Genomic DNA, 23,588 nt, shown 5'->3' with positions numbered 1-23,588 from the left:
GGGCTTTATAAGGAACTGTGGAATAAAGCTTGTCAGTTCTACTCCTGAAACTGTGTGTCGTCCAGTTATTGGGATTGCGATGGGGATATTGATGTATTACTCTACCTGCTAGAAACCTTGCCTGTGGACTTATCATCACCTTGTTCCTGAGCCTCACTGGGATCTCTAGTGGAGAATAGCTGTGAAAGATCGGCTCTCCGCTACAGCACCCATCACACACACAGCACCCTTACCCACATAGCACCCTCACGCAAACAGCACCCATCACTCACACACACACACTGCACAATATGCTTTCCTAGCATTTTTGTCTCCTGGTATCCCAACTATGAAGACACCAGAGACAAATTTCAAGCAAACACAGTGCAAGCATGTTATTAAATTTGCTTGCGCTGTGCAGAACAAATACAAGGTATTTTTCTCATGCCAGAGCTCTTCAGCAGAGCTCTGTGCATGGTCTACCCTGGAAGAGCATTGAACCAACATGCTCACTTTGTGATGGGGCGTGCTCGTCATTGGTGATGACAAAACACACCCTATCTGGCCCGCCCCCTTTTTAGTGGGCCGCTGTAATTAAAAAATGCCCTGGCCGAATTTTCTTCCCAGTCCGGCCCTGGTAGGAAACCTCCATAAGACAAATAGTCCCTACTTTTTCTTGAGTTTTAAAGAAAACTAGAGCAGACAGGAAGAAATGAATAAGAGATCCTGACAGAGGGAGAGAAGAGGAATCGATTGGGGAAAGGTAAGTTCGGCATGACAGTGCCGCTTTAATAAAGCAGTTTGGGAGTATAGATCATGTCAAACAAAATGGTTTCATTAACAATCAGATTTTAAATTTCCCTTAGAAGTTTTATATCCTGCTCTGTAAATTAAAGGATCACTATAGGGTCAGGAACACAAACATGTATTCCTGACCCTATAGGGTTAAAACCACCATCTAGCCCCCTGGGCCCCTCATGCCTCCATAAATATAGCAAAATCTTACTGTATTCAAGCCAGAAGCTGTAGATCTGCATGCTGTTTGCCTAAAAAAAAACAAGCAGTCTGCTGACATCATGAGAAGTGGTAGCCTAATCCAATCACAATGCTTCCCCATAGGATTGGCTGAGACTGACAAAGAGGCAGATATGGGGCAGAGCCAGCATGATTCAAACACAGCCCTGGCCAATCAGCATCTCTAACAGCCATCTGAGGAGTGGCCAGTGAAGTTATCACTAGGCTGTAATGTAAACACTGCATTTTCTCTGAAAAGACAGTGTTTACAGCAAAAAGCCTGCAGGTAATGATTCTACTCATCAGAACAAATTCAATAAGCTGCAGCTGTTCTGGTGACTATAGTGTCCCTTTAAACTTAAACCACAATCCATACCGCCCAACTGTCCCTATATTGGGCTCAAATCCCTCTTTTTTATGTCTGAGTGCACCACAGCAGTAATACACCCAGTAATGTGTCTTTAAACCACAATAAATGTGTTTACAAATCATCTGTGTAATTGATATGCACTGTATGTTAAATTATAGTTGCATACATTGTTATTAGTAAGTCCCCTAAAATTAAACAGACTGTTCAATAAAGGATGTGTAAACATTAGATGGCTCCTTACAGGAAGTGTTCAGGAAGGCTGTGCAAGTCACATGCAGGGAGGTGTGACTAGGGTTCATAAACAAAGGGATTTAACTCCTAAACGGCAGAGAGTACATGCTGGTATATTTGAGGACAATGTGAGATATTTATTCACTGTGGTATAACATAAATTTATAATATAACATAGCTCACGGAGTTGCTTGCACTTACCAGCTGCGGTACACTGAGTGAAGCGGATCGTGTGCTGTAATAATGAGCAATCTGCAGCATCTGCTCAAACTCCTGGTGTGCTCCGGAATTGGCCTCGCTCGATTTCACCAAGTTCTCACACTGACCAGAAAACAGTCAGTAATAAAGGTATAGGTGGAGGAAAAACAGCAAAAAATAGGTTCACATATATCTTGAAAGGTACACTGCAACAATGAAAGCATTTTGGGTGTACAAAGCTCGGTACACTGCAACAGTGAAAGCATTTTGGGTGTACAAAGCTCGGAACACTGCAACAATGAAAGCATTTTGGGCGTACAAAGCTCGGAACACTGCAACAATGAAAGCATTTTGGGCGTACAAAGCTCGGAACACTGCAACAATGAAAGCATTTTGGGTGTACAAAGCTCGGTACACTGCAACAATGAAAGCATTTTGGGTGTACAAAGCTCGGTACACTGCAACAATGAAAGCATTTTGGGTGTACAAAGCTCGGTACACTGCAACAGTGAAAGCATTTTGGGTGTACAAAGCTCGGAACACTGCAACAATGAAAGCATTTTGGGTGTACAAAGCTCGGTACACTGCAACAATGAAAGCATTTTGGGCGTACAAAGCTCGGAACACTGCAACAATGAAAGCATTTTGGGCGTACAAAGCTCGGAACACTGCAACAATGAAAGCATTTTGGGTGTACAAAGCTCGGTACACTGCAACAATGAAAGCATTTTGGGCGTACAAAGCTCGGAACACTGCAACAATGAAAGCATTTTGGGCGTACAAAGCTCGGAACACTGCAACAATGAAAGCATTTTGGGTGTACAAAGCTCGGTACACTGCAACAATGAAAGCATTTTGGGTGTACAAAGCTCGGTACACTGCAACAATGAAAGCATTTTGGGTGTACAAAGCTCGGAACACTGCAACAATGAAAGCATTTTGGGTGTACAAAGCTCGGTACACTGCAACAATGAAAGCATTTTGGGTGTACAAAGCTCGGAACACTGCAACAATGAAAGCATTTTGGGTGTACAAAGCTCGGAACACTGCAACAATGAAAGCATTTTGGGTGTACAAAGCTCGGTACACTGCAACAATGAAAGCATTTTGGGTGAACAAAGCTCGGAACACTGCAACAATGAAAGCATTTTGGGTGTACAAAGCTTGGAACACTGCAACAATGAAAGCATTTTGGGCGTACAAAGCTCGGAACACTGCAACAATGAAAGCATTTTGGGCGTACAAAGCTCGGAACACTGCAACAATGAAAGCATTTTGGGTGTACAAAGCTCGGAACACTGCAACAATGAAAGCATTTTGGGTGTACAAAGCTCGGTACACTGCAACAATGAAAGCATTTTGGGTGTACAAAGCTCGGAACACTGCAACAATGAAAGCATTTTGGGTGTACAAAGCTCGGTACACTGCAACAATGAAAGCATTTTGGGTGTACAAAGCTCGGTACACTGCAACAATGAAAGCATTTTGGGTGAACAAAGCTCGGAACACTGCAACAATGAAAGCATTTTGGGTGTACAAAGCTCGGTACACTGCAACAATGAAAGCATTTTGGGCGTACAAAGCTCGGTACACTGCAACAATGAAAGCATTTTGGGTGAACAAAGCTCGGAACACTGCAACAATGAAAGCATTTTGGGTGAACAAAGCTCGGAACACTGCAACAATGAAAGCATTTTGGGTGTACAAAGCTCGGAACACTGCAACAATGAAAGCATTTTGGGTGAACAAAGCTCGGTACACTGCAACAATGAAAGCATTTTGGGTGTACATGCTCGGTACACTGCAACAATGAAAGCATTTTGGGTGTACAAAGCTCGGTACACTGCAACAATGAAAGCATTTTGGGTGAACAAAGCTCGGAACACTGCAACAATGAAAGCATTTTGGGTGTACAAAGCTCGGTACACTGCAACAATGAAAGCATTTTGGGTGTACAAAGCTCGGTACACTGCAACAATGAAAGCATTTTGGGTGTACAAAGCTTGGTACACTGCAACAATGAAAGCATTTTGGGCGTACAAAGCTCGGAACACTGCAACAATGAAAGCATTTTGGGTGTACAAAGCTCGGTACACTGCAACAATGAAAGCATTTTGGGTGAACAAAGCTCGGAACACTGCAACAATGAAAACATTTTGGGTGTACAAAGCTCGGAACAAGGCAACAATGAAAGCATTTTGGGTGTACAAAGCTCGGTACACTGCAACAGTGAAAGCATTTTGGGTGTACAAAGCTCGGAACACTGCAACAATGAAAGCATTTTGGGTGAACAAAGCTCGGAACACTGCAACAATGAAAGCATTTTGGGTGTACAAAGCTCGGAAAAAGGCAACAATGAAAGCATTTTGGGTGTACAAAGCTCGGTACACTGCAACAGTGAAAGCATTTTGGGTGTACAAAGCTCGGTACACTGCAACAATGAAAGCATTTTGGGTGTACAAAGCTCGGAACACTGCAACAATGAAAGCATTTTGGGTGTACAAAGCTCGGTACACTGCAACAATGAAAGCATTTTGTGTGAACAAAGCTCGGTACACTGCAACAATGAAAGCATTTTGGGTGTACAAAGCTCGGTACACTGCAACAATGAAAGCATTTTGGGTGTACAAAGCTCGGTACACTGCAACAATGAAAGCATTTTGTGTGTACAAAGCTCGGTACACTGCAACAGTGAAAACATTTTGGGTGTACAAAGCTCGGAACACTGCAACAATGAAAGCATTTTGGGTGTACAAAGCTCGGTACACTGCAACAGTGAAAGCATTTTGGGTGTACAAAGCTCGGAACACTGCAACAATGAAAGCATTTTGGGTGAACAAAGCTCGGTACACTGCAACAATGAAAGCATTTTGGGTGTACAAAGCTCGGTACACTGCAACAATGAAAGCATTTTGGGTGAACAAAGCTCGGTACACTGCAACAATGAAAGCATTTTGGGTGTACAAAGCTCGGTACACTGCAACAATGAAAGCATTTTGTGTGTACAAAGCTCGGTACACTGCAACAATGAAAGCATTTTGGGTGAACAAAGCTCGGTACACTGCAACAATGAAAGCATTTTGGGTGTACAAAGCTCGGAACACTGCAACAATGAAAGCATTTTGGGTGTACAAAGCTCAGAACACTGCAACAATGAAAGCATTTTGGGCGTACAAAGCTCGGTACACTGCAACAATGAAAGCATTTTGGGTGTACAAAGCTCGGTACACTGCAACAATGAAAGCATTTTGGGTGTACAAAGCTCGGTACACTGCAACAATGAAAGCATTTTGTGTGTACAAAGCTCGGTACACTGCAACAATGAAAGCATTTTGGGTGAACAAAGCTCGGTACACTGCAACAATGAAAGCATTTTGGGTGTACAAAGCTCGGAACACTGCAACAATGAAAGCATTTTGGGTGTACAAAGCTCGGAACACTGCAACAATGAAAGCATTTTGGGCGTACAAAGCTCGGTACACTGCAACAATGAAAGCATTTTGGGTGTACAAAGCTCGGTACACTGCAACAATGAAAGCATTTTGGGTGTACAAAGCTCGGAACACTGCAGCAATGAAAGCATTTTGGGTGTACAAAGCTCGGTACACTGCAACAGTGAAAGCATTTTGTGTGTACAAAGCTCGGTACACTGCAACAATGAAAGCATTTTGGGTGTACAAAGCTCGGTACACTGCAACAATGAAAGCATTTTGGGTGTACAAAGCTCGGTACACTGCAACAATGAAAGCATTTTGGGTGTACAAAGCTCGGTACACTGCAACAATGAAAGCATTTTGGGTGTACAAAGCTCGGTACACTGCAACAATGAAAGCATTTTGGGTGTACAAAGCTCGGTACACTGCAACAATGAAAGCATTTTGGGTGTACAAAGCTCGGTACACTGCAACAATGAAAGCATTTTGGGCGTACAAAGCTCGGAACACTGCAACAATGAAAGCATTTTGGGTGTACAAAGCTCGGTACACTGCAACAATGAAAGCATTTTGGGTGAACAAAGCTCGGAACACTGCAACAATGAAAGCATTTTGGGCGTACAAAGCTCGGAACACTGCAACAATGAAAGCATTTTGGGTGTACAAAGCTCGGTACACTGCAACAATGAAAGCATTTTGGGTGTACAAAGCTCGGAACACTGCAACAGTGAAAGCATTTTGGGTGAACAAAGCTCGGTACACTGCAACAATGAAAGCATTTTGGGTGTACAAAGCTCGGTACACTGCAACAATGAAAGCATTTTGGGTGTACAAAGCTCGGTACACTGCAACAGTGAAAGCATTTTGGGTGTACAAAGCTCGGTACACTGCAACAATGAAAGCATTTTGGGTGTACAAAGCTCGGAACACTGCAACAATGAAAGCATTTTGGGTGAACAAAGCTCGGAACACTGCAACAATGAAAGCATTTTGGGTGTACAAAGCTCGGTACACTGCAACAGTGAAAGCATTTTGGGTGTACAAAGCTCGGTACACTGCAACAATGAAAGCATTTTGGGTGTACAAAGCTCGGAACACTGCAACAATGAAAGCATTTTGGGTGTACAAAGCTCGGTACACTGCAACAATGAAAGCATTTTGGGTGTACAAAGCTCGGAACACTGCAACAATGAAAGCATTTTGGGTGTACAAAGCTCGGAACAAGGCAACAATGAAAGCATTTTGGGTGTACAAAGCTCGGTACACTGCAACAATGAAAGCATTTTGGGTGTACAAAGCTCGGAACACTGCAACAGTGAAAGCATTTTGGGTGTACAAAGCTCGGAACACTGCAACAATGAAAGCATTTTGGGTGAACAAAGCTCGGTACACTGCAACAATGAAAGCATTTTGGGCGTACAAAGCTCGGTACACTGCAACAATGAAAGCATTTTGGGTGTACAAAGCTCGGTACACTGCAACAGTGAAAGCATTTTGGGTGAACAAAGCTCGGTACACTGCAACAATGAAAGCATTTTGGGTGTACAAAGCTCGGTACACTGCAACAATGAAAGCATTTTGGGTGTACAAAGCTCGGTACACTGCAACAATGAAAGCATTTTGGGTGTACAAAGCTCGGAACAAGGCAACAATGAAAGCATTTTGGGTGTACAAAGCTCGGAACACTGCAACAATGAAAGCATTTTGGGTGTACAAAGCTCGGTACACTGCAACAATGAAAGCATTTTGGGTGTACAAAGCTCGGAACAAGGCAACAATGAAAGCATTTTGGGTGTACAAAGCTCGGAACACTGCAACAATGAAAGCATTTTGGGTGTACAAAGCTCGGTACACTGCAACAATGAAAGCATTTTGGGTGTACAAAGCTCGGTACACTGCAACAGTGAAAGCATTTTGGGTGAACAAAGCTCGGTACACTGCAACAATGAAAGCATTTTGGGTGTACAAAGCTCAGAACACTGCAACAATGAAAGCATTTTGGGTGTACAAAGCTCGGTACACTGCAACAATGAAAGCATTTTGGGTGTACAAAGCTCAGAACACTGCAACAATGAAAGCATTTTGGGTGTACAAAGCTCGGAACACTGCAACAGTGAAAGCATTTTGGGTGTACAAAGCTCGGAACACTGCAACAATGAAAGCATTTTGGGTGTACAAAGCTCAGAACACTGCAACAGTGAAAGCATTTTGGGTGTACAAAGCTCGGAACACTGCAACAATGAAAGCATTTTGGGTGTACAAAGCTCGGAACACTGCAACAATGAAAGCATTTTGGGTGTACAAAGCTCGGTACACTGCAACAATGAAAGCATTTTGGGTGTACAAAGCTCGGAACACTGCAACAATGAAAGCATTTTGGGTGTACAAAGCTCGGAACACTGCAACAATGAAAGCATTTTGGGTGTACAAAGCTCGGAACACTGCAACAATGAAAGCATTTTGGGTGTACAAAGCTCGGTACACTGCAACAATGAAAGCATTTTGGGTGTACAAAGCTCGGAACACTGCAACAGTGAAAGCATTTTGGGTGAACAAAGCTCGGTACACTGCAACAATGAAAGCATTTTGGGTGTACAAAGCTCGGTACACTGCAACAATGAAAGCATTTTGGGTGTACAAAGCTCGGTACACTGCAACAGTGAAAGCATTTTGGGTGTACAAAGCTCGGTACACTGCAACAATGAAAGCATTTTGGGTGTACAAAGCTCGGAACACTGCAACAATGAAAGCATTTTGGGTGAACAAAGCTCGGAACACTGCAACAATGAAAGCATTTTGGGTGTACAAAGCTCGGTACACTGCAACAGTGAAAGCATTTTGGGTGTACAAAGCTCGGTACACTGCAACAATGAAAGCATTTTGGGTGTACAAAGCTCGGAACACTGCAACAATGAAAGCATTTTGGGTGTACAAAGCTCGGTACACTGCAACAATGAAAGCATTTTGGGTGTACAAAGCTCGGTACACTGCAACAATGAAAGCATTTTGGGTGTACAAAGCTCGGAACACTGCAACAATGAAAGCATTTTGGGCGTACAAAGCTCGGAACACTGCAACAATGAAAGCATTTTGGGCGTACAAAGCTCGGTACACTGCAACAGTGAAAACATTTTGGGTGTACAAAGCTCGGAACACTGCAACAATGAAAGCATTTTGGGTGAACAAAGCTCGGAACACTGCAACAGTGAAAGCATTTTGGGTGAACAAAGCTCGGTACACTGCAACAATGAAAGCATTTTGGGTGTACAAAGCTCGGTACACTGCAACAGTGAAAGCATTTTGGGTGTACAAAGCTCGGTACACTGCAACAATGAAAGCATTTTGGGTGTACAAAGCTCGGAACACTGCAACAATGAAAGCATTTTGGGTGTACAAAGCTCGGTACACTGCAACAATGAAAGCATTTTGGGTGTACAAAGCTCGGAACACTGCAACAATGAAAGCATTTTGGGTGTACAAAGCTCGGAACAAGGCAACAATGAAAGCATTTTGGGTGTACAAAGCTCGGTACACTGCAACAATGAAAGCATTTTGGGTGTACAAAGCTCGGAACACTGCAACAGTGAAAGCATTTTGGGTGTACAAAGCTCGGAACACTGCAACAATGAAAGCATTTTGGGTGAACAAAGCTCGGTACACTGCAACAATGAAAGCATTTTGGGCGTACAAAGCTCGGTACACTGCAACAATGAAAGCATTTTGGGTGTACAAAGCTCGGTACACTGCAACAGTGAAAGCATTTTGGGTGAACAAAGCTCGGTACACTGCAACAATGAAAGCATTTTGGGTGTACAAAGCTCGGTACACTGCAACAATGAAAGCATTTTGGGTGTACAAAGCTCGGTACACTGCAACAATGAAAGCATTTTGGGTGTACAAAGCTCGGAACAAGGCAACAATGAAAGCATTTTGGGTGTACAAAGCTCGGAACACTGCAACAATGAAAGCATTTTGGGTGTACAAAGCTCGGTACACTGCAACAATGAAAGCATTTTGGGTGTACAAAGCTCGGAACAAGGCAACAATGAAAGCATTTTGGGTGTACAAAGCTCGGAACACTGCAACAATGAAAGCATTTTGGGTGTACAAAGCTCGGTACACTGCAACAATGAAAGCATTTTGGGTGTACAAAGCTCGGTACACTGCAACAGTGAAAGCATTTTGGGTGAACAAAGCTCGGTACACTGCAACAATGAAAGCATTTTGGGTGTACAAAGCTCAGAACACTGCAACAATGAAAGCATTTTGGGTGTACAAAGCTCGGTACACTGCAACAATGAAAGCATTTTGGGTGTACAAAGCTCGGAACACTGCAACAATGAAAGCATTTTGGGTGTACAAAGCTCAGAACACTGCAACAATGAAAGCATTTTGGGTGTACAAAGCTCGGAACACTGCAACAGTGAAAGCATTTTGGGTGTACAAAGCTCGGAACACTGCAACAATGAAAGCATTTTGGGTGTACAAAGCTCAGAACACTGCAACAGTGAAAGCATTTTGGGTGTACAAAGCTCGGAACACTGCAACAATGAAAGCATTTTGGGTGTACAAAGCTCGGAACACTGCAACAATGAAAGCATTTTGGGTGTACAAAGCTCGGTACACTGCAACAATGAAAGCATTTTGGGTGTACAAAGCTCGGAACACTGCAACAATGAAAGCATTTTGGGTGTACAAAGCTCGGAACACTGCAACAATGAAAGCATTTTGGGTGTACAAAGCTCGGTACACTGCAACAATGAAAGCATTTTGGGTGTACAAAGCTCGGAACACTGCAACAATGAAAGCATTTTGGGTGTACAAAGCTCGGAACACTGCAACAATGAAAGCATTTTGGGTGTACAAAGCTCGGTACACTGCAACAATGAAAGCATTTTGGGTGTACAAAGCTCGGAACACTGCAACAATGAAAGCATTTTGGGTGAACAAAGCTCGGTACACTGCAACAATGAAAGCATTTTGGGTGTACAAAGCTCGGAACACTGCAACAATGAAAGCATTTTGGGTGTACAAAGCTCGGTACACTGCAACAATGAAAGCATTTTGGGTGTACAAAGCTCGGAACACTGCAACAATGAAAGCATTTTGGGTGTACAAAGCTCGGTACACTGCAACAATGAAAGCATTTTGGGTGTACAAAGCTCGGAACACTGCAACAATGAAAGCATTTTGGGTGTACAAAGCTCGGAACACTGCAACAATGAAAGCATTTTGGGTGTACAAAGCTCGGAACACTGCAACAATGAAAGCATTTTGGGTGTACAAAGCTCGGTACACTGCAACAATGAAAGCATTTTGGGTGTACAAAGCTCGGTACACTGCAACAATGAAAGCATTTTGGGCGTACAAAGCTCGGTACACTGCAACAATGAAAGCATTTTGGGTGTACAAAGCTCGGTACACTGCAACAATGAAAGCATTTTGGGTGTACAAAGCTCGGTACACTGCAACAATGAAAGCATTTTGGGTGTACAAAGCTCGGTACACTGCAACAATGAAAGCATTTTGGGTGTACAAAGCTCGGAACACTGCAACAATGAAAGCATTTTGGGTGTACAAAGCTCGGTACACTGCAACAATGAAAGCATTTTGGGTGTACAAAGCTCGGAACACTGCAACAATGAAAGCATTTTGGGTGTACAAAGCTCGGTACACTGCAACAATGAAAGCATTTTGGGTGTACAAAGCTTGGTACACTGCAACAATGAAAGCATTTTGGGTGTACAAAGCTCGGAACACTGCAACAATGAAAGCATTTTGGGTGTACAAAGCTCGGAACACTGCAACAATGAAAGCATTTTGGGTGTACAAAGCTCGGTACACTGCAACAATGAAAGCATTTTGGGTGTACAAAGCTCGGAACACTGCAACAATGAAAGCATTTTGGGTGTACAAAGCTCGGAACAAGGCAACAATGAAAGCATTTTGGGTGTACAAAGCTCGGTACACTGCAACAATGAAAGCATTTTGGGTGTACAAAGCTCGGAACACTGCAACAGTGAAAGCATTTTGGGTGTACAAAGCTCGGAACACTGCAACAATGAAAGCATTTTGGGTGAACAAAGCTCGGTACACTGCAACAATGAAAGCATTTTGGGCGTACAAAGCTCGGTACACTGCAACAATGAAAGCATTTTGGGTGTACAAAGCTCGGAACACTGCAACAATGAAAGCATTTTGGGTGTACAAAGCTCGGTACACTGCAACAATGAAAGCATTTTGGGTGTACAAAGCTCGGTACACTGCAACAGTGAAAGCATTTTGGGTGAACAAAGCTCGGTACACTGCAACAATGAAAGCATTTTGGGTGTACAAAGCTCAGAACACTGCAACAATGAAAGCATTTTGGGTGTACAAAGCTCGGTACACTGCAACAATGAAAGCATTTTGGGTGTACAAAGCTCGGAACACTGCAACAATGAAAGCATTTTGGGTGTACAAAGCTCAGAACACTGCAACAATGAAAGCATTTTGGGTGTACAAAGCTCGGAACACTGCAACAGTGAAAGCATTTTGGGTGTACAAAGCTCGGAACACTGCAACAATGAAAGCATTTTGGGTGTACAAAGCTCAGAACACTGCAACAGTTAAAGCATTTTGGGTGTACAAAGCTCGGAACACTGCAACAATGAAAGCATTTTGGGTGTACAAAGCTCGGAACACTGCAACAATGAAAGCATTTTGGGTGTACAAAGCTCGGTACACTGCAACAATGAAAGCATTTTGGGTGTACAAAGCTCGGAACACTGCAACAATGAAAGCATTTTGGGTGTACAAAGCTCGGAACACTGCAACAATGAAAGCATTTTGGGTGTACAAAGCTCGGTACACTGCAACAATGAAAGCATTTTGGGTGTACAAAGCTCGGAACACTGCAACAATGAAAGCATTTTGGGTGTACAAAGCTCGGAACACTGCAACAATGAAAGCATTTTGGGTGTACAAAGCTCGGTACACTGCAACAATGAAAGCATTTTGGGTGTACAAAGCTCGGAACACTGCAACAATGAAAGCATTTTGGGTGAACAAAGCTCGGTACACTGCAACAATGAAAGCATTTTGGGTGTACAAAGCTCGGAACACTGCAACAATGAAAGCATTTTGGGTGTACAAAGCTCGGTACACTGCAACAATGAAAGCATTTTGGGTGTACAAAGCTCGGAACACTGCAACAATGAAAGCATTTTGGGTGTACAAAGCTTGGTACACTGCAACAATGAAAGCATTTTGGGTGTACAAAGCTCGGAACACTGCAACAATGAAAGCATTTTGGGTGTACAAAGCTCGGAACACTGCAACAATGAAAGCATTTTGGGTGTACAAAGCTCGGAACACTGCAACAATGAAAGCATTTTGGGTGTACAAAGCTCGGTACACTGCAACAATGAAAGCATTTTGGGTGTACAAAGCTCGGTACACTGCAACAATGAAAGCATTTTGGGTGAACAAAGCTCGGTACACTGCAACAATGAAAGCATTTTGGGTGTACAAAGCTCGGAACACTGCAACAATGAAAGCATTTTGGGTGTACAAAGCTCGGTACACTGCAACAATGAAAGCATTTTGGGTGTACAAAGCTCGGAACACTGCAACAATGAAAGCATTTTGGGTGTACAAAGCTTGGTACACTGCAACAATGAAAGCATTTTGGGTGTACAAAGCTCGGAACACTGCAACAATGAAAGCATTTTGGGTGTACAAAGCTCGGAACACTGCAACAATGAAAGCATTTTGGGTGTACAAAGCTCGGAACACTGCAACAATGAAAGCATTTTGGGTGTACAAAGCTCGGTACACTGCAACAATGAAAGCATTTTGGGTGTACAAAGCTCGGTACACTGCAACAATGAAAGCATTTTGGGTGTACAAAGCTCGGTACACTGCAACAATGAAAGCATTTTGGGTGTACAAAGCTCGGAACACTGCAACAATGAAAGCATTTTGGGTGTACAAAGCTCGGTACACTGCAACAATGAAAGCATTTTGGGTGTACAAAGCTCGGAACACTGCAACAATGAAAGCATTTTGGGTGTACAAAGCTCGGTACACTGCAACAGTGAAAGCATTTTGGGTGTACAAAGCTCGGTACACTGCAACAATGAAAGCATTTTGGGTGTACAAAGCTCGGAACACTGCAACAATGAAAGCATTTTGGGTGTACAAAGCTCGGTACACTGCAACAATGAAAGCATTTTGGGTGTACAAAGCTCGGAACACTGCAACAATGAAAGCATTTTGGGTGAACAAAGCTCGGAACACTGCAACAATGAAAGCATTTTGGGTGTACAAAGCTCGGAACACTGCAACAATGAAAGCATTTTGGGTGTACAAAGCTCGGAACACTGCAACAATGAAAGCATTTTGGGTGTACAAAGCTCGGAACACTGCAACAATGAAAGCATTTTGGGTGTACAAAGCTCGGAACACTGCAACAATGAAAGCATTTTGGGCGTACAAAGCTCGGTACACTGCAACAATGAAAGCATTTTGGGTGTACAAAGCTCGGTACACTGCAACAATGAAAGCATTTTGGGTGAACAAAGCTCGGTACACTGCAACAATGAAAGCATTTTGGGTGTACAAAGCTCGGAACACTGCAACAATGAAAGCATTTTGGGCGTACAAAGCTCGGTACACTGCAACAATGAAAGCATTTTGGGTGAACAAAGCTCGGAACACTGCAACAATGAAAGCATTTTGGGTGTACAAAGCTCGGTACACTGCAACAATGAAAGCATTTTGGGTGTACAAAGCTCGGTACACTGCAACAATGAAAGCATTTTGGGTGTACAAAGCTCGGTACACTGCAACAATGAAAGCATTTTGGGTGTACAAAGCTCGGTACACTGCAACAATGAAAGCATTTTGGGTGTACAAAGCTCGGAACACTGCAACAATGAAAGCATTTTGGGTGAACAAAGCTCGGAACACTGCAACAATGAAAGCATTTTGGGTGTACAAAGCTCGGAACACTGCAACAATGAAAGCATTTTGGGTGTACAAAGCTCGGTACACTGCAACAATGAAAGCATTTTGGGTGTACAAAGCTCGGTACACTGCAACAATGAAAGCATTTTGGGTGTACAAAGCTCGGAACACTGCAACAATGAAAGCATTTTGGATGTACAAAGCTCGGTACACTGCAACAATGAAAGCATTTTGGGTGTACAAAGCTCGGTACACTGCAACAATGAAAGCATTTTGGGTGTACAAAGCTCGGAACACTGCAACAATGAAAGCATTTTGGGTGTACAAAGCTCGGAACACTGCAACAATGAAAGCATTTTGGGTGTACAAAGCTCGGAACACTGCAACAATGAAAGCATTTTGGGCGTACAAAGCTCGGTACACTGCAACAATGAAAGCATTTTGGGTGTACAAAGCTCGGTACACTGCAACAATGAAAGCATTTTGGGTGTACAAAGCTCGGAACACTGCAACAATGAAAGCATTTTGGGTGTACAAAGCTCGGAACACTGCAACAATGAAAGCATTTTGGGTGTACAAAGCTCGGTACACTGCAACAATGAAAGCATTTTGGGTGTACAAAGCTCGGAACACTGCAACAATGAAAGCATTTTGGGTGAACAAAGCTCGGTACACTGCAACAATGAAAGCATTTTGGGTGTACAAAGCTCGGAACACTGCAACAATGAAAGCATTTTGGGTGTACAAAGCTCGGAACACTGCAACAATGAAAGCATTTTGGGTGTACAAAGCTCGGAACACTGCAACAATGAAAGCATTTTGGGTGTACAAAGCTCGGTACACTGCAACAATGAAAGCATTTTGGGTGTACAAAGCAAGGAACACTGCAACAATGAAAGCATTTTGGGTGTACAAAGCTCGGTACACTGCAACAATGAAAGAATTTTGGGTGTACAAAGCTCGGAACACTGCAACAATGAAAGCATTTTGGGTGTACAAAGCTCGGAACACTGCAACAATGAAAGCATTTTGGGTGTACAAAGCTCGGAACACTGCAACAATGAAAGCATTTTGGGTGTACAAAGCTCGGTACACTGCAACAATGAAAGCATTTTGGGCGTACAAAGCTCGGTACACTGCAACAATGAAAGCATTTTGGGTGTACAAAGCTCGGTACACTGCAACAATGAAAGCATTTTGGGTGTACAAAGCTCGGTACACTGCAACAATGAAAGCATTTTGGGTGTACAAAGCTCGGTACACTGCAACAATGAAAGCATTTTGGGTGTACAAAGCTCGGAACACTGCAACAATGAAAGCATTTTGGGTGTACAAAGCTCGGTACACTGCAACAATGAAAGCATTTTGGGTGTACAAAGCTCGGAACACTGCAACAATGAAAGCATTTTGGGCGTACAAAGCTCGGAACACTGCAACAATGAAAGCATTTTGGGCGTACAAAGCTCGGTACACTGCAACAATGAAAGCATTTTGGGTGTACAAAGCTCAGAACACTGCAACAGTGAAAGCATTTTGGGTGTACAAAGCTCGGAACACTGCAACAATGAAAGCATTTTGGGTGTACAAAGCTCAGAACACTGCAACAGTGAAAGCATTTTGGGTGTACAAAGCTCGGAACACTGCAACAATGAAAGCATTTTGGGTGTACAAAGCTCGGAACACTGCAACAATGAAAGCATTTTGGGTGTACAAAGCTCGGTACACTGCAACAATGAAAGCATTTTGGGTGTACAAAGCTCGGAACACTGCAACAATGAAAGCATTTTGGGTGTACAAAGCTCGGAACACTGCAACAATGAAAGCATTTTGGGTGTACAAAGCTCGGTACACTGCAACAATGAAAGCATTTTGGGTGTACAAAGCTCGGAACACTGCAACAATGAAAGCATTTTGGGTGTACAAAGCTCGGAACACTGCAACAATGAAAGCATTTTGGGTGTACAAAGCTCGGTACACTGCAACAATGAAAGCATTTTGGGTGAACAAAGCTCGGAACACTGCAACAATGAAAGCATTTTGGGTGTACAAAGCTCGGAACACTGCAACAATGAAAGCATTTTGGGTGTACAAAGCTCGGAACACTGCAACAATGAAAGCATTTTGGGTGTACAAAGCTCGGAACACTGCAACAATGAAAGCATTTTGGGTGTACAAAGCTCGGAACACTGCAACAATGAAAGCATTTTGGGCGTACAAAGCTCGGTACACTGCAACAATGAAAGCATTTTGGGTGTACAAAGCTCGGTACACTGCAACAATGAAAGCATTTTGGGTGAACAAAGCTCGGTACACTGCAACAATGAAAGCATTTTGGGTGTACAAAGCTCGGAACACTGCAACAATGAAAGCATTTTGGGCGTACAAAGCTCGGTACACTGCAACAATGAAAGCATTTTGGGTGAACAAAGCTCGGAACACTGCAACAATGAAAGCATTTTGGGTGTACAAAGCTCGGTACACTGCAACAATGAAAGCATTTTGGGTGTACAAAGCTCGGTACACTGCAACAATGAAAGCATTTTGGGTGTACAAAGCTCGGTACACTGCAACAATGAAAGCATTTTGGGTGTACAAAGCTCGGAACACTGCAACAATGAAAGCATTTTGGGTGAACAAAGCTCGGAACACTGCAACAGTGAAAGCATTTTGGGTGTACAAAGCTCGGAACACTGCAACAATGAAAGCATTTTGGGTGTACAAAGCTCGGAACACTGCAACAATGAAAGCATTTTGGGTGTACAAAGCTCGGAACACTGCAACAATGAAAGCATTTTGGGTGTACAAAGCTCGGAACACTGCAACAATGAAAGCATTTTGGGTGAACAAAGCTCGGAACACTGCAACAATGAAAGCATTTTGGGTGTACAAAGCTCGGAACACTGCAACAATGAAAGCATTTTGGATGTACAAAGCTCGGTACACTGCAACAATGAAAGCATTTTGGGTGTACAAAGCTCGGTACACTGCAACAATGAAAGCATTTTGGGTGTACAAAGCTCGGAACACTGCAACAATGAAAGCATTTTGGGTGTACAAAGCTCGGAACACTGCAACAATGAAAGCATTTTGGGTGTACAAAGCTCGGAACACTGCAACAGTGAAAGCATTTTGGGCGTACAAAGCTCGGTACACGGCAACAATGAAAGCATTTTGGGTGTACAAAGCTCGGTACACTGCAACAATGAAAGCATTTTGGGCGTACAAAGCTCGGTACACTGCAACATTGAAAGCATTTTGGGTGTACAAAGCTCGGTACACTGCAACAATGAAAGCATTTTGGGTGTACAAAGCTCGGAACACTGCAACAATGAAAGCATTTTGGGTGTACAAAGCTCGGTACACTGCAACAATGAAAGCATTTTGGGTGTACAAAGCTCGGTACACTGCAACAATGAAAGCATTTTGGGTGTACAAAGCTCGGTACACTGCAACAATGAAAGCATTTTGGGTGTACAAAGCTCGGTACACTGCAACAGTGAAAGCATTTTGGGTGTACAAAGCTCGGAACACTGCAACAATGAAAGCATTTTGGGTGTACAAAGCTCGGAACACTGCAACAATGAAAGCATTTTGGGTGTACAAAGCTCGGAACACTGCAACAATGAAAGCATTTTGGGTGTACAAAGCTCGGTACACTGCAACAATGAAAGCATTTTGGGTGTACAAAGCTCGGTACACTGCAACAATGAAAGCATTTTGGGTGTACAAAGCTCGGAACACTGCAACAATGAAAGCATTTTGGGTGTACAAAGCTCGGTACACTGCAACAATGAAAGCATTTTGGGTGTACAAAGCTCGGTACACTGCAACAATGAAAGCATTTTGGGTGTACAAAGCTCGGAACACTGCAACAATGAAAGCATTTTGGGTGTACAAAGCTCGGTACACTGCAACAATGAAAGCATTTTGGGTGTACAAAGCTCGGTACACTGCAACAATGAAAGCATTTTGGGTGTACAAAGCTCGGAACACTGCAACAATGAAAGCATTTTGGGTGTACAAAGCTCGGTACACTGCAACAATGAAAGCATTTTGGGTGTACAAAGCTCGGTACACTGCAACAATGAAAGCATTTTGGGTGAACAAAGCTCGGAACACTGCAACAATGAAAGCATTTTGGGTGTACAAAGCTCGGTACACTGCAACAATGAAAGCATTTTGGGTGTACAAAGCTCGGAACACTGCAACAATGAAAGCATTTTGGGTGTACAAAGCTCGGAACACTGCAACAATGAAAGCATTTTGGGTGTACAAAGCTCGGTACACTGCAGCAATGAAAGCATTTTGGGTGTACAAAGCTCGGAACACTGCAACAATGAAAGCATTTTGGGTGTACAAAGCTCGGTACACTGCAACAATGAAAGCATTTTGGGTGTACAAAGCTCGGTACACTGCAACAATGAAAGCATTTTGGGTGTACAAAGCTCGGAACACTGCAACAATGAAAGCATTTTGGGTGTACAAAGCTCGGTACACTGCAACAATGAAAGCATTTTGGGTGTACAAAGCTCGGTACACTGCAACAATGAAAGCATTTTGGGTGTACAAAGCTCGGTACACTGCAACAATGAAAGCATTTTGGGTGTACAAAGCTCGGAACACTGCAACAATGAAAGCATTTTGGGTGTACAAAGCTCGGTACACTGCAGCAATGAAAGCATTTTGGGTGTACAAAGCTCGGAACACTGCAACAATGAAAGCATTTTGGGTGTACAAAGCTCGGTACACTGCAACAATGAAAGCATTTTGGGTGTACAAAGCTCGGTACACTGCAACAATGAAAGCATTTTGGGTGTACAAAGCTCGGAACACTGCAACAATGAAAGCATTTTGGGTGTACAAAGCTCGGTACACTGCAACAATGAAAGCATTTTGGGTGTACAAAGCTCGGTACACTGCAACAATGAAAGCATTTTGGGTGTACAAAGCTCGGAACACTGCAACAATGAAAGCATTTTGGGTGTACAAAGCTCGGTACACTGCAACAATGAAAGCATTTTGGGTGTACAAAGCTCGGAACACTGCAACAATGAAAGCATTTTGGGTGTACAAAGCTCGGAACACTGCAACAATGAAAGCATTTTGGGTGTACAAAGCTCGGAACACTGCAACAATGAAAGCATTTTGGGTGTACAAAGCTCGGTACACTGCAACAATGAAAGCATTTTGGGTGTACAAAGCTCGGTACACTGCAACAATGAAAGCATTTTGGGTGTACAAAGCTCGGTACACTGCAACAATGAAAGCATTTTGGGTGTACAAAGCTCGGAACACTGCAACAATGAAAGCATTTTGGGTGTACAAAGCTCGGAACACTGCAACAATGAAAGCATTTTGGGTGTACAAAGCTCGGTACACTGCAACAATGAAAGCATTTTGGGTGTACAAAGCTCGGAACACTGCAACAATGAAAGCATTTTGGGTGTACAAAGCTCGGTACACTGCAACAATGAAAGCATTTTGGGCGTACAAAGCTCGGAACACTGCAACAATGAAAGCATTTTGGGTGTACAAAGCTCGGTACACTGCAACAATGAAAGCATTTTGGGTGTACAAAGCTCGGAACACTGCAACAATGAAAGCATTTTGGGTGAACAAAGCTCGGTACACTGCAACAATGAAAGCATTTTGGGTGAACAAAGCTCGGTACACTGCAACAGTGAAAGCATTTTGGGTGTACAAAGCTCGGTACACTGCAACAATGAAAGCATTTTGGGTGTACAAAGCTCGGAACACTGCAACAATGAAAGCATTTTGGGTGTACAAAGCTCGGTACACGGCAACAATGAAAGCATTTTGGGTGTACGAAGCTCGGAACACTGCAACAATGAAAGCATTTTGGGTGTACAAAGCTCGGTACACTGCAACAATGAAAGCATTTTGGGTGTACAAAGCTCGGTACACTGCAACAATGAAAGCATTTTGGGTGTACAAAGCTCGGTACACTGCAACAATGAAAGCATTTTGGGTGTACAAAGCTCGGAACACTGCAACAGTGAAAGCATTTTGGGCGTACAAAGCTCGGTACACGGCAACAATGAAAGCATTTTGGGTGTACAAAGCTCGGTACACTGCAACAATGAAAGCATTTTGGGTGTACAAAGCTCGGAACACTGCAACAATGAAAGCATTTTGGGTGTACAAAGCTCGGTACACTGCAACAATGAAAGCATTTTGGGTGTACAAAGCTCGGTACACTGCAACAATGAAAGCATTTTGGGTGTACAAAGCTCGGAACACTGCAACAATGAAAGCATTTTGGGTGTACAAAGCTCGGTACACTGCAACAATGAAAGCATTTTGGGTGTACAAAGCTCGGTACACTGCAACAATGAAAGCATTTTGGGTGTACAAAGCTCGGAACACTGCAACAATGAAAGCATTTTGGGTGTACAAAGCTCGGTACACTGCAACAATGAAAGCATTTTGGGTGTACAAAGCTCGGAACACTGCAACAATGAAAGCATTTTGGGTGTACAAAGCTCGGAACACTGCAACAATGAAAGCATTTTGGGTGTACAAAGCTCGGAACACTGCAACAATGAAAGCATTTTGGGTGTACAAAGCTCGGTACACTGCAACAATGAAAGCATTTTGGGTGTACAAAGCTCGGTACACTGCAACAATGAAAGCATTTTGGGTGTACAAAGCTCGGTACACTGCAACAATGAAAGCATTTTGGGTGTACAAAGCTCGGAACACTGCAACAATGAAAGCATTTTGGGTGTACAAAGCTCGGAACACTGCAACAATGAAAGCATTTTGGGTGTACAAAGCTCGGTACACTGCAACAATGAAAGCATTTTGGGTGTACAAAGCTCGGTACACTGCAACAATGAAAGCATTTTGGGTGTACAAAGCTCGGAACACTGCAACAGTGAAAGCATTTTGGGCGTACAAACCTCGGTACACGGCAACAATGAAAGCATTTTGGGTGTACAAAGCTCGGTACACTGCAACAATGAAAGCATTTTGGGTGAACAAAGCTCGGAACACTGCAACAATGAAAGCATTTTGGGTGTACAAAGCTCGGTACACTGCAACAATGAAAGCATTTTGGGTGTACAAAGCTCGGAACACTGCAACAATGAAAGCATTTTGGGTGTACAAAGCTCGGTACACTGCAACAATGAAAGCATTTTGGGTGTACAAAGCTCGGAACACTGCAACAATGAAAGCATTTTGGGTGAACAAAGCTCGGAACACTGCAACAGTGAAAGCATTTTGGGTGTACAAAGCTCGGAACACTGCAACAATGAAAGCATTTTGGGTGTACAAAGCTCGGAACACTGCAACAATGAAAGCATTTTGGGTGTACAAAGCTCGGAACACTGCAACAATGAAAGCATTTTGGGTGTACAAAGCTCGGAACACTGCAACAATGAAAGCATTTTGGGTGAACAAAGCTCGGAACACTGCAACAATGAAAGCATTTTGGGTGTACAAAGCTCGGAACACTGCAACAATGAAAGCATTTTGGATGTACAAAGCTCGGTACACTGCAACAATGAAAGCATTTTGGGTGTACAAAGCTCGGTACACTGCAACAATGAAAGCATTTTGGGTGTACAAAGCTCGGAACACTGCAACAATGAAAGCATTTTGGGGGTACAAAGCTCGGAACACTGCAACAATGAAAGCATTTTGGGTGTACAAAGCTCGGAACACTGCAACAGTGAAAGCATTTTGGGCGTACAAAGCTCGGTACACGGCAACAATGAAAGCATTTTGGGTGTACAAAGCTCGGTACAATGCAACAATGAAAGCATTTTGGGCGTACAAAGCTCGGTACACTGCAACAATGAAAGCATTTTGGGTGTACAAAGCTCGGTACACTGCAACAATGAAAGCATTTTGGGTGTACAAAGCTCGGAACACTGCAACAATGAAAGCATTTTGGGTGTACAAAGCTCGGTACACTGCAACAATGAAAGCATTTTGGGTGTACAAAGCTCGGTACACTGCAACAATGAAAGCATTTTGGGTGTACAAAGCTCGGTACACTGCAACAATGAAAGCATTTTGGGTGTACAAAGCTCGGTACACTGCAACAGTGAAAGCATTTTGGGTGTACAAAGCTCGGAACACTGCAACAATGAAAGCATTTTGGGTGTACAAAGCTCGGAACACTGCAACAATGAAAGCATTTTGGGTGTACAAAGCTCGGAACACTGCAACAATGAAAGCATTTTGGGTGTACAAAGCTCGGTACACTGCAACAATGAAAGCATTTTGGGTGTACAAAGCTCGGTACACTGCAACAATGAAAGCATTTTGGGTGTACAAAGCTCGGAACACTGCAACAATGAAAGCATTTTGGGTGTACAAAGCTCGGTACACTGCAACAATGAAAGCATTTTGGGTGTACAAAGCTCGGTACACTGCAACAATGAAAGCATTTTGGGTGTACAAAGCTCGGAACACTGCAACAATGAAAGCATTTTGGGTGTACAAAGCTCGGTACACTGCAACAATGAAAGCATTTTGGGTGTACAAAGCTCGGTACACTGCAACAATGAAAGCATTTTGGGTGTACAAAGCTCGGAACACTGCAACAATGAAAGCATTTTGGGTGTACAAAGCTCGGTACACTGCAACAATGAAAGCATTTTGGGTGTACAAAGCTCGGTACACTGCAACAATGAAAGCATTTTGGGTGAACAAAGCTCGGAACACTGCAACAATGAAAGCATTTTGGGTGTACAAAGCTCGGTACACTGCAACAATGAAAGCATTTTGGGTGTACAAAGCTCGGAACACTGCAACAATGAAAGCATTTTGGGTGTACAAAGCTCGGAACACTGCAACAATGAAAGCATTTTGGGTGTACAAAGCTCGGTACACTGCAGCAATGAAAGCATTTTGGGTGTACAAAGCTCGGAACACTGCAACAATGAAAGCATTTTGGGTGTACAAAGCTCGGTACACTGCAACAATGAAAGCATTTTGGGTGTACAAAGCTCGGTACACTGCAACAATGAAAGCATTTTGGGTGTACAAAGCTCGGAACACTGCAACAATGAAAGCATTTTGGGTGTACAAAGCTCGGTACACTGCAACAATGAAAGCATTTTGGGTGTACAAAGCTCGGTACACTGCAACAATGAAAGCATTTTGGGTGTACAAAGCTCGGTACACTGCAACAATGAAAGCATTTTGGGTGTACAAAGCTCGGAACACTGCAACAATGAAAGCATTTTGGGTGTACAAAGCTCGGTACACTGCAGCAATGAAAGCATTTTGGGTGTACAAAGCTCGGAACACTGCAACAATGAAAGCATTTTGGGTGTACAAAGCTCGGTACACTGCAACAATGAAAGCATTTTGGGTGTACAAAGCTCGGTACACTGCAACAATGAAAGCATTTTGGGTGTACAAAGCTCGGAACACTG

General features: G+C 43.1%; 1 protein-coding gene across 1 annotated transcript in view; it reads right to left on the bottom strand.

The window, feature by feature from the left end:
* Positions 1–1,795: 1,795 nt before the first annotated feature.
* Positions 1,796–23,588, bottom strand: part of LOC134585283 (intraflagellar transport protein 172 homolog) — a gene marked incomplete at its 3' end in the record, with an annotated part of 44,189 nt that continues 22,396 nt past the window's right edge. The window contains exon 9 of the mRNA XM_063440700.1: positions 1,796–1,915. Coding sequence (XP_063296770.1) covers positions 1,796–1,915 — 120 coding nt within the window. The remainder of the gene's footprint in view (positions 1,916–23,588) is intronic.

This window comes from Pelobates fuscus, unplaced genomic scaffold, assembly GCF_036172605.1.
Source record: "Pelobates fuscus isolate aPelFus1 unplaced genomic scaffold, aPelFus1.pri scaffold_88, whole genome shotgun sequence".
NCBI classification, from domain to species: Eukaryota; Metazoa; Chordata; class Amphibia; order Anura; family Pelobatidae; genus Pelobates; species Pelobates fuscus.
Note: the sequence above shows the minus strand (reverse complement) of the source record. Positions and strands in the feature narration are given on the sequence as shown.